Here is a 12,304-nt window from a genome sequence, read left to right as displayed (position 1 = left end):
ACGTTCTACACAGAGTTAGTGAGCTTAAATAGTCATTTACTTTGCATCGGGTGCAAGTCCAAATCGATTTGTAAGTCGTTTTGAGTTCCCCCGTTTTTGATTTTCTCGAATAAATTCTGATCAGTCTTAGTTGGAATATGTGCATATTATGCAGATTACTTTAATGCAGCCACTTTGTTACAAGCCTTATAGAATATAACTGATGCAAGAGCAAGTGGCAAAATGGACTCAGTAGCTAGGTCGATAGTGCGTTTAAAGTTTAAAGAGAAATGTACTATATTTTAATTCCAGAACAAGCATTAACTCTGGGATTTAGGTACATCTCAAATATTGCGAAACGCGTTTTCTTGGTTCGACTCTAGCCACTATTCATCTCTCATATAACATGTGACGAAGCGATTACGTTAGGGAAACCCGCACATGATGCAAATATTTCAACTAAGGCTAACCAAAATGCAGTCAAGAATAATAATAACAGAATAAATCAGGAACATTCACAAATTAAATAGATCTGTATTAGACTTTAATAAACTCAAGGGCATTTGCCTTTATTTTGACTTGGAGAAAAAGCCGCTCAATGATGTGAAGAAATCGTTGAAAAATTACGTTTAATTTCTATACGATTTCGCAAGTGCATCCTTTTGCAATATAAAAATCAGCTTTCATTGGATAATATCCATTCAAGTTAGTAACTGAATTTAGGTCAATCAGTTACCAAAGTTTGTAAATAAACTATTTGTTACAAATAAACGTGGCGTGTGAGAAACATTTCAAAAGTGTAACTACCATTTACACGAAGAAATATTAGCATGCTGTGTTACTTACGAATTTTAAAGTTACTATGTAGGATTCATAAAATTTTATTGGCTTTTAACAGCTTATCTCTAGGGTCGGATTTCCTAAACTGTGGGAAAATCTACAAGCAATGATAAAACAACTCAATTATCTGTATAATAACGGAATACAAAAGTGGGTATCTGAATCAGAAAAACTTGAGTTACTTAAATAACTTAGGTCACACGAACACAATTTATGAGAGTCTACTTTATTACAGATTTGTGTCGAAAAGTTCGTCACGTTGAACTTAAGAGAACTGGTATTGTGCAAACTTACTAGTCCATTATTTATAAGATGCCGTCTCATCCGCGATGTAGAAAAATAGTTTATTAAATGTTTGTCCGTGAGGCTATTATATGCCTCCAAAAAGCTGCAAAGAAATTAAAATGTGGATTAAATATTTTGAAATCGAAGCTAATAATCAGAGTTTTACCATAAAAATAACAAACCTGGCGTTACTCTTTAAAGGCATTTCATTTCTCTTTAAAAATTTTCAAAGCCGTCGTCAAGGAGAAAAATAAAGTTCGACAGTGCATTAAAACGTTTATTCAACGCTCAATTTATCAGTCTCGGTTTGAAAAAGGAAGGAACCTGAGTGGCCTTTATTAGTCCTGACAATAGTTATCACTCACATAATTCGTTTCTCTTTTCAAAATCATCCACACATAGAGTTTTCATCACATGTTGAAGTGATGAATTCCGTTTGCTAACGATTCGATTGGAAAGTCGATAGACTTTTGGTGATCGACAATGGGATACAGATAGATTAAAACGTATACTTGAGGGGATCGTGGTGAATTTTGCTAGTTCCTTTATTAACTTATGATGCATTTCATTAGATCCTATGGATTTGTAGTATCGGTTGTTATGTTAAGCCCATATACTTTATTCTAGTTACTGGCCAAGCCAATTCATCTATACATTGAGCCATCTTTTGATCTTGTTAATAATTCGCTTATTAACCTTGAGTACTTTTTATATGAGCGTATATGTGTACCCTACGTATCCTATTCATCATATGTCTGTCATTCATTTTGGTCTGACTATAAATGTTGAGTAATGCTTGCCCATAGCGAGTTGGCTTACCAGCCATCTCCCATGCATGTCATTTTTTACTTCGCTCGCTAACATTTGCTCATGTGCTCACTGCCTTCTAGCCTACGTTATTTGTCAATAAAAATGTAGTTGCCGCTTCCCTTTGTCTTCTGATATTATACACCGTTCAGATTGATATAATAACAGTTATCGAAGTGAACTATTATTGAAGAACGGCACTACACATATTGGTTAGCCCGAGATGCGAACGCGTAACAAAAGATTTGCCTATATCTAACTTATTTAGCGGACAGAAAACATCAAGCTCTTTAGTGTTCAGTTGCCTAGATTGTGTGTTGAGGTTTGTATGAACTGAAAGGGAGGATTTCTCCACGACATACACGTTGCTAAGATAATTTGATAATACTTGAGCCTCACCATAGTCGTCCTCCACCAATGATGAAGTACCACCGTCTCCTCATAATATTGAAATATCTCCTCTTCTGTTAGTCTTTTGGTTTATGTTTTCGGGTATTCCGTAGACTACATAATGAGCCTTGCTACATTCAACCTTCCAGATTTGCGTGTGGTGGTCGGTATTCGATATTATCCTTCAACTTCGCATATTGTTCGTTCTGATAACCGTTACTAGATGCCCCAACGGTGTATATATCAGAAGGCAAATACGAAGTATTGATTACGTTCATTATTAAACCACGCACAGATATCCAAAATTACGGGCAAGTTAAGCAAGTATGAAAGAGTAGTGCCGAAAAGCAAACGAGTGAGCGTGCGAGTCGAATGAGCGAGCAAGTAATCGAGTAAAGTGAGCGAATGTGCGAGCCTGTAAGTCAGTGAAGGAGATCAAAATGTACATATATATACAAGGTGAAATGAATGAACCATCGAATCAATTAAACGACTAATAGTAAGGCTAGCAAAATGAATATATGCGTAGGTAGTAAACAATGCTGAAGCATACATATTCATGCAAGTGCAACAATAATAAAGGTGCAGCAATATAAATAGGTTGTTATTGTACGAATGACTCTGTCCGTTAAATAAGCTAACAAAAGGGCTTAACCAAATTGGATATGAACAAACTCAGTTGAACGTGAGCTGCTATATGCGGAGGGTCGAATCACAATTATTTCAAGCTTCTTGATATTGAGACTTTTCCCCGTCAATATCCAGTAACTTAAATATCTCCTAAATTGTTCTCCTCTTACGCAAAAGGATGCAAACCTCTTTACAAAACCACGGTGGGGAGTTTCTCGGACTCTTAAGGCTGAAATCATTAAGGACGTATGTTTCGGATCCAATCAGTTTGCATGAGTTCACCAGTATCAGGTTTCTTTCTTCAGCGGAAGCAAAGGTAGCCTTTAAGAAGACGTTTTCCTGAGTACTTTCAGAATCCGCTGTTTGTCTTATTCTATAAGGCTTGCAGATGCTCACCCCCGAAACTGTTCCTGGGAGTAGCCTGCTTATTAATGACTTATGTGGCTGAGGTCGTACTCAAATCTAGTCCTTGGTTCCTTTTCTGATGATTCTCTTGACTTACGAAAAACTACTGATCCGTCAACGAGGTCTACCTTAAGACGCTGTGGAATTTTACTCCTGAAATTTTCTCCTCTCTGAAATCCGATTCGGCGTCAAACACAAAAAACGGGGTTTTGTGTATTACTGTACTTAACGACAATAAAAAGATTAGACTTCAGTAGGTACGAAAATACCTTAACAACTCTGGATATATTCAGCCAGGAAAAAACACCCATGCCTTTTTTGTATATGTACTCAAAAATACAGATGTTTAATCTCTCTAGAAAAAAGCAATACTCTTGGGGATTTCTTTGAATAAACTAAATTTAAATAAAGCAAAAACAATACTCTTGTTGCGTAATTAAAATTCCAATACTAAAAGGTATACTAAGCGGAAAATGCCACTATCCTTTTTAAGCACAGATTTCTAAATACACCTTAAACCGTTTCGATTGGGGACTCTGCCTCTGTTGTCCAATTTACTGAGGATGCTGAGTGCATAATATCTTCTATGTTTGCTCTCAACATGCCTGCTTTTGACAACCATATGGAAATCAAGGATTAGAACTGTATGTTCACTTTTACCTAGGGGTGTCATGTAATCGGGGTTTGTGACATCATCCTCATAGCCGGTCAGCATAAGATCTAGTAAGGATGATTCGAAGTCCGGTTTCTACCTAGTTGCTTCTTTCACATGTTACATTAGGGCACATGTGATAACCGCGTCAACTAGTTTCTGTTCGAAGGAATTTCATGACAATTTGGTCCTCAGATGATATGGGATTAAAAATCAAGATTACATTATTTTACTCGTTGGGATTTTCGTTGAAGATACGATATTTTAGTGTTAAAGTAACATGAGCTAGGCTCAGCATGACACTCAGCATATGATCTGCTACAACTCCAAGCAATTTTCATGTACATGGTTTCATCTTAATTAGTAAGCAGAATGGGTGTACAATATATATGTAAATGAGTGTATTTTCGACAATGGTCGTTGTTGTGTTCGGGGGTTAATAAATCATTACTTGTACCAGCCTTAGTGTTCTTTATTTCGCGTTGTGGGATGAGCTTTTGACGAAAGAAGTCAGGTTGTTAATCTTGCTCGACAAATCACTGATTGCTTTCAGTATCATTTTGCTGTCATCATTGTGCAGCCATTTGCAAGAGATGACTAGGACTTGCTTGTTTTCTTTGTCGTGAACCAACATGTACTGTCCTGATTGATGCTAAAAATCAATGCCATAGCGTTAGAAATTATAAGCTCATTGCATTCATGAACTCATTATCATTTGTAATGACTTCAGAACATTCATAAAAGTTCTCAGTGAACGGGACCAAAGCACTAGCCAACAGGCATACCTACTACACCAAACTATTATCTACAATTTGTTAATAATGAAATATAGACTGTACCGTTTGCTGTACTCTGTGCACACTGAACGTAACTACACGAGGCAGTGGCTGACCCTAAGACAATACTGCTACACCGATCTGTAGCTACGACGCTACCTACTTCAACACCAACTAAACTATAGTCCTCATTGTCAATGGTCGTTAGCTGATACTTTCAAAATCAGATCTTAACTTCCTTAAGTTTCTGTAAAAGGTCGATCTAGAGCAGCTCATCAAGTTTGGCTCCCTATTTGCTGTAAGCCATCTTTTACCCCATTCGTTACTTTCTAAATTATTAGTCTAAAGGAAACAACTAGCTGTAGTGAGACTGAACGGCAGCATTATTCAAAGTTGTGGACTGTACAAACAACTCACCTGCATGGCGTGAGATTTTTGAAAATGTAATGTGAAGCCGACTCTTCTTTGTTGCGTGTGCTTGACATACTAAAACGAAACCTGAATATCAGTAATTTAATGCTGACTGAAGTTCATGATAATATTACAAGTTACTATTAATTGTAATTTCATCTTGGAAGTTTTAAAAATAACAGCGGTTATTAACTGTTTTCCCGGAAAATTGCGCAACACAGATTTTTGGGTTCTTCTCAGAAATTTCGCCAGACTTCGAGTATTTCCTCAAAATAGGGAGATTGGGCTTATGTACTTCTTTCAAACAGGTCTCAAAATTGTCCTGACTTGTAAATCGTCGCAACATTATAATATCGTTGAAGATTCGTCCTATATCACTCATCATTACGATGACGCCACTTTCGTTACTTGAAGGATGGACATTGTCACATATAGTGTAGCTGAACTCAAATCAAATTTAAAAATGTCTTGATCTGACTGCTCCTGAAAAGCCTTCCGAATTGTCAAGGTGATGCACCAATCGTTTCACTACACTTTGACCTTCAAGTGCTCAGTAGCCTCCGACAGCGGACGATACGACTGAATCGTTGCTTATCGGGTTGAACTATTAGCCTCTAGTTTCTGTCTCAAGATCGTTTTAATCTGAAGCTTGTGTTACTGGTGATCGTTGTATATTACTTACCGTAGTAAATGTAAGTGTGTTGTGTGTTTTCTGGGTCGTCGACTCAACTTTTCGCTTGCTCTTTCACAGCTTTCCTGACGTTATTTTGCATGCTCTCCTACTACACAAAGTAAGTTTTTACTAGACACAAACTTCCGTACGACTTTTCAGTTTAACGTCAGGAATTCGGTCACGGAAGCCCACCCTCATGTGCATTAATTAGAACAATGATTTTCGAGAAATCTGTTTCTTCATCGCTTGCATTTGTGAGACCACAAATAATTTTATAAACAGCTTCATGCACCTTGTCATTCACTTCGTCACTGTCCGTGGGTATTACTTTCAAACAAGCAATATATGGAAGGATTGTGTCGATTTTGAGGACCAGTGTATTTTCCCCTACTGGCTTAGAAAGTTTGACTATTTGATATTAATTTAAATAAAGGTGAAGGTATTAATTTCGAAAAATTTAGCCTCACTAGAGAAAAGAGAATTCTCACCATTTCCCCTAATTTTTACGTTTGATCATCGTTGTTTCCAAAGGATTGCTGACACTCAGTAGCACCACCATCTTAGAAATCTGGATGTACAGCAACGTGTGTTCGGTACGGTGGCGATAATTCGATAACTGTCACTAAAAATACCGTCCCAGAGAATCCCTACATCGTATATTATGTGCTGACGCTGGGACTGGTTGAAAAAGCCGGAGAGGTAGTCAGTACACTACATTGTGTCGTGGTATGAACGAAAGCTATGCGGGACTGACTTCTGTTGGCTCTTCACAACTCCCTGGTTGAAGTCCTGGAATTAATGCAACGCAGTGGCTTAAGGTGTTATCAGAAATAACTTAGAGTGGAAGCCAGGAGTGATCCTGTTGCAACTTTGTTTTTATTTAAAAGTGGGAGTAACTTTTTGACTGGAAGGACCTCTTTTTGGTTGTGTTTTTCTTAACTGATCTGCTTCTTCCACTTTTTTTATGCCCTCAACTGTTTTTATTCATCGTCCTTATACCTACATTACTTTCTCTATCTCTTTACAATCTCAATTTTCTTACTGTATGACGCATAAATTCTCTGGTGCCCCTTTATACCAATTCTTATATGCTTAAATAAATAAGGGATTTTCGGCTATGGTTTGCAAAATATCCACGGTCTGTGATTGAAATCTATTAATTGCATTCCTCATGATTAGTAGCATTTATAAAGATGCACACACTTCAACTTTTTATTTTGAGCATAATATTACACTATACTTTTTATTTTCCAGTTTTGCTTCACATTTCCAGAAAGCGCTATTCATAGAGGTCATTTTGAAGCTCGCTTCGTTATGAATCAATTCTCGATATTTCTTGCGAAACACTCACAAAAATTGGCACTCTTATGCGCGGCCACAGCATGTTCACTATCATATTATGTCCAGCCATATTATGAAGTTCTTTGTCGTTGGTCTGTCACACAATTCGATATAGAGTGGGAAGCAAAGCCATCCGAACGAATTTTAAGAATAACAAAAGAAGTAAGTCTAGTTAACTTTCTTTACTTATCTATTTAGGTTTGTTCTCACTTCAATATGACCGATTATCAGAAATCGCAGTTAGATATATTTCTTACGCCTATAGATGAGTCGCTAGTCTTAGGTTCTTTACGATCGCCCGGTTATGCATTTATTGGATTGCCTTACTTTTTTGGATATGAAAGTTCCTCTGAAATATCTTTAGATTCACTAGACTTCTATCGGTAAGTTTAATAGTAAGACTAATTTAAAGGCATATCATAGTTAGCCAATTTTTTGATCGATTTGACCAGTTTGATTTATGAACTAGAATCATGTAAAGAACGACTGAAAGTCAAGAAATAAGTAAATGTTTTTCTATGTTAATAACTCCTCTCTCTCGTAACTACTGTCAACTCAGTTTACCGGTAAATGTTTTATTGTCTTCAGTCTTCAGTAATAAGGATAGTAGGTTGATGAACCTGTGTTAATCCTGACAGATTTCCTTCCAGTGAAGGTCCAGCTTCTTTTTGAAAATGTTCACTGATGGTGCTGATACCACTTGTTCTGGTAAAGCGTTCCAGTCATTGACCACTCGATGAGAAAAACGGGACCCCACCTTTAATTTATTAGATCGCGGTTTCAGAACCTTCTTGCTATGACCCCGGAGATTATTAGTGCTGGAGGGAGCAAAAAGGTAAGACATATTAACACCCAGATCATAATTAAAGATACGAAATGCCAGTATAAGGTCACCTCGCGTCCTACGATAAGATAAGGGGAAAAGATTTAGACGTTTTAAACGCTCATCGTAAGGGAGTTTGGAAAGACCCTTTACTAATTTTGTCCCTACACGCTGGACACGCTCAAGCGATTTAGTATCCTTTATCAGACAAGGGCTAGCTGCTTGGATACAGTATTCTAAGTGTGGCCTTACATAGGTGGGATATAAAATTCGAAAAATATCCTCGTCAAAGCATTTAAATGCTCTGCGAAGCGACCATAGCGCGCGATAGCCTTTGGAAGCAACCGCACTGCAGTGCGTTGTAGTTTTTAAGTCGTGACTTATAATTACTCCTAAGTCTTTGTGCTCACGAACGCGTGGCAGAGATGTACCATTAATGGTATAGTGGTAACTAATATCGTGCCCGATGTGCATGAACACGCTCTTCCTAGAATTAACTTCCAGGCCCCAATCATGAGCCCACCTAACTAATTCGTCTAAATCTGCTTGTAGATAACAACGATCAGTCTCATTTCTTATTGTTCTCCAGATTTTAACATCATCCGCAAACAATAACGTCGACGACTTAAGTAATAAAGGTAGTTCATTAATATACAGAAGGAAAAGTAAAGGGCCCAAGATGGTGCCTTGGGGTACACCACTTTTGACCGGTTTCCATTCGGATAGAGTTCCATTGACTCTCACTCTCTGTCTGCGGTCACATAAGAAGCTTCCTATCCATTCCTGTATAGCACCTGTTATACCAAAGCTCGAGAGCTTTTGCATAAGACCTAAGTGTGAAACCTTATCAAACGCTTTGCTAAAATCTATAAATATCACGTCGACAGACTGGCCGTTGTCTAGTGCAGCTGTCCAATCCTCTCTCGCAATGAGTAAGTTAGTCAAGCATGAATGCTTGTTACGAAACCCATGTTGCTCGGGAGTTAACAGATTGTACGAATCAATGTGGCTCAGTAGCTTAGCCCGAATTAATTTTTCAAGTAACTTAACTACTATACTGGTCAGGCTAACAGGCCGGTAGTTAGATACTATCCGTCTCTGACCATCCTTAAATATAGGACTAACTATGGCGTCTTTCCAGTCTCTAGGTAGTTGAGCCTGTGAAAGGGACATGTTGAAGAGCATCGTGAGCGGTCTTGAGATAATGTCCGCAAGCGACGACAGCAAACGTGGGTGTAACCCTTCGGGGCCCGGTATCTTACAAGGTTTTAGGTTAGTTATCAAAGGAAGAACTATATCCTCTGTCACGTGTAAAGGTCCTATGGCTGGTATCTCATTGTCAACGGGACAAGTAGTTGTAACACTACACGTAGAGTAGACTTCACTGAAATAGTTAGCAAATAACTCCGCTTTCGCCAGATCAGATTCAGCCAATAAAGCTGAATTTTCGCTTAACAGTAATGAGGGGATACCATCACTACGTTTCGTCCGCCTTTTAACGTACGAAAACAGTCGCTTCGGACAGGTACGGCTATCGTATGCCAACTGTCGTTCGTAAGCCGTGCGGGATTTAGCTATGGTCTTTTTACATATATTCCGGATTTTTTTATATTCGCACTTAAATGATGCCTGACCTGTTGACAAGAATAAGTCCCAGAAGTGTTTCCTACGCTTCAACAGCTTCCGGGTTTCCTTATTAATCCATGGAGGGCAATATGATAACTTACGTGCTGACCATGGGATAAACGGTTGAGTTACGGATTCGAACGTAGACTTAAACCTATTCCATGCATCATCAATCGATCCATCAGCATCGACCGACCAGTCAATTGAGATAGCATAGTCCCTGATTGCCGGAATATTAGCTCTCCAGATATTAGGACGGGGTGGAGCTGATGCAAATTCTATACCATGTATCCGGAACTTAAAGGAAAGTACGACATGGTCACTATTCACCAGTGGGGGAAGATGTTGAATGTCAACGATATCTTCACAGTGGTGTGTGAGGACAAGGTCTATCAATGACGGATTATGTTCCAAGTCTATATGCATCGGCTTAACGATACATTGTACAAGTGCACATTGAATAATTGATGACAGAAGGACGCTATCGAAACCCCCACATGGAGCTCTGAGCTCTATCCAGTTTATATGGGGTGCATTGAAATCTCCAACGATGAGACAACATTCTGCTTTACTCCAAGAACAGACGTGTTTTAGGATAAAGTCGTCAGCGAGACAACACGGACTACGATATATTCCTCCTATCGTCACTAACCCGTTTCTAGACCTAATTGTACAACATACTACCTCACACGTACCACTTACATGCGCCTCCGATACGATCGAGTTAATGCGGAAGTGGTCCCTAATATATAATATTATGCCTCCTCCCTTGCGACTTCTAACTCTATCACTTCTGACACAGATGTAGCCTGAAATGACTGGAGAACAGTCTATATCTACAGTGAGCCAAGTTTCGGTGATAACAATTATATCCGGATTTAAGTCGTCTACCATCAAACTTAGTTCAGACATCTTATTCCGAAGACTACGAGCATTCGTATAACACACATTTAGGGTGTTTTTGGAGACATGCGTTCTACCCACACAGGTCTCGGAAGCATTGGCTTCCAAGACCTGACTACCCGAAAACCCTTAATCGTAAGGTTCGCTTCACCGTTTAGCCTTCGAGTTTTTAACTCTGTTAGGGCATTCTTCCACTTGATCCGATCCTCAAGTGGCCAGTCAGGTCGAATACGAATGTTTGAGTCGCGAGTTTTGCGTGAGTTATTTAGTAATACGTCCCGTTCCTCAAAATTACCGAGTACTAATTTGAGGATCCTTCTCTGTTGGGTTTCACCTCCAACATACTTACCAAGTCTGATGACTTTCGAGATATGTACCCCTGGGACCTCCTCTGGCAGTATATTTCTGATGAGAGATCCCACTAACTGCAGGTCGTGGGCATGTCTCTTAGCGGGATCAGTGTCTTTCGATTCTGCCAAGTTCCAGATGATTACACTAGGCACCTGTTTAACTGCCTTAAACGTCGTGTTCACGGCCTTTGACCGTGATGTCAGATCCTGCCGGTTAGCTACCGGCTTCTTGCTATTAGCTTTCTTTATGACAGTGTCATGTGGGTCAAGCGAGTTACTCCCAACAACATTTGGTGAAGTTAGACTATTTCCATCCACAACAGTATTAATTATTTCCTTACATTTGGACTTGAGCGGAGTTGCCTGATGCTCAGGACGTGAGTCCAACGATGACTTACCGACTATACGCGCGCTTTCTTTGGATGTTTTTCCGTCTCTTTTGCGTTTCCGCGTAATCCATTTGCCACTATTCTCAGCATCCAGATTGGAACTATTATGGACGATAGTGGTTCTAGCCGGGTCCTCAGTCGCTGCTAAAGCGACTGGTCCCTCAGTACTTAATGGCATGGCTTTCATTGGTTGTATCGGAGTACAAATTTTTGCTTCATGTTGCGAAATTGGGTGTCTGGTACCTGCCATGGCAGCATTTACGACACTGATACAATCTTCATTATCAGTATCTATGTTGCCTGCACGGCCTACTTCGACCTTTTTAGCTAACGCTAGAAGGCTGATGGCTTCCTGAATGAGTAATGTCTTACTTGAGCAACAAAACATACAGAGCCAATGAGAATTTGGTTTCGAGCACCTTTTATAGGCAGCAGGGCTTAAGCGGGTGCACATTTTATGAAACCACTTCTTACAATCGTCACATTGCATCCCTTCTTCCACGGGGAATAAGCAATATGGCTGTCCACACTTGTGTACAGAGCCGACCATCTTAGAATAAAACAAAATGATAGGCAAGGTAGATATGTAAGATAAATCACAACCTTATCAAATAAACAAGCCTCAGTCGACCAAGAATGCTTTGATGCAGTAAATACACAAAAGCAGAATCAAAACACACAAATACAATGTCACGTTAACTGAATTAAATTCAATTAAAGTGTAAACGGTAGTTTTGATACGTAATTTACGATCAAAACAGTGAATTAAACTCAACGTGAAACAATACCACTGTCCTTTTAAATAGCGCGCGCGAAAGTATCTACTCCATGAGTGTTATTTAATTATTGTAAATCATATATATATATATATATATATATGTTAGTGTAGAGCCATGATGAAAAACTAATTGAAAAGAAATTTCTTCGCTCGATTCGTTCCTTTTTAATTAACAAATGTCAAAATGGGAATTTTCACTCTATTTACATTTAGATAATTGAATTGTAGTAGTCAATATGAAACTTA

General features: G+C 38.8%; 2 protein-coding genes across 2 annotated transcripts in view; one reads left to right on the top strand and one right to left on the bottom strand.

Moving 5' to 3' along the window:
- The window catches only part of Smp_127640 (hypothetical protein), a gene marked incomplete at both ends in the record, with an annotated part of 58,844 nt that extends 57,535 nt beyond the window's left edge, over window positions 1-1,309 (bottom strand). The window contains 2 exons of the mRNA XM_018793565.1: window positions 1,114-1,207; window positions 1,287-1,309. Coding sequence (XP_018647141.1) covers window positions 1,114-1,207; window positions 1,287-1,309 — 117 coding nt within the window. The remainder of the gene's footprint in view (window positions 1-1,113; window positions 1,208-1,286) is intronic.
- A 5,656-nt stretch (window positions 1,310-6,965) lies between these two features.
- The window catches only part of Smp_127630 (hypothetical protein), a gene marked incomplete at both ends in the record, with an annotated part of 15,500 nt that continues 10,161 nt past the window's right edge, over window positions 6,966-12,304 (top strand). Inside the window, 3 exons of the mRNA XM_018793554.1 lie at window positions 6,966-6,968; window positions 7,103-7,351; window positions 7,388-7,572. Coding sequence (XP_018647140.1) covers window positions 6,966-6,968; window positions 7,103-7,351; window positions 7,388-7,572 — 437 coding nt within the window. The remainder of the gene's footprint in view (window positions 6,969-7,102; window positions 7,352-7,387; window positions 7,573-12,304) is intronic.

This window comes from Schistosoma mansoni, assembly GCF_000237925.1.
Source record: "Schistosoma mansoni, WGS project CABG00000000 data, supercontig 0201, strain Puerto Rico, whole genome shotgun sequence".
Taxonomy (NCBI): Eukaryota; Metazoa; Platyhelminthes; class Trematoda; order Strigeidida; family Schistosomatidae; genus Schistosoma; species Schistosoma mansoni.
The sequence above is the reverse complement of the archived record's forward strand: the minus strand, read 5'-3'. Positions and strand labels throughout refer to the sequence as shown.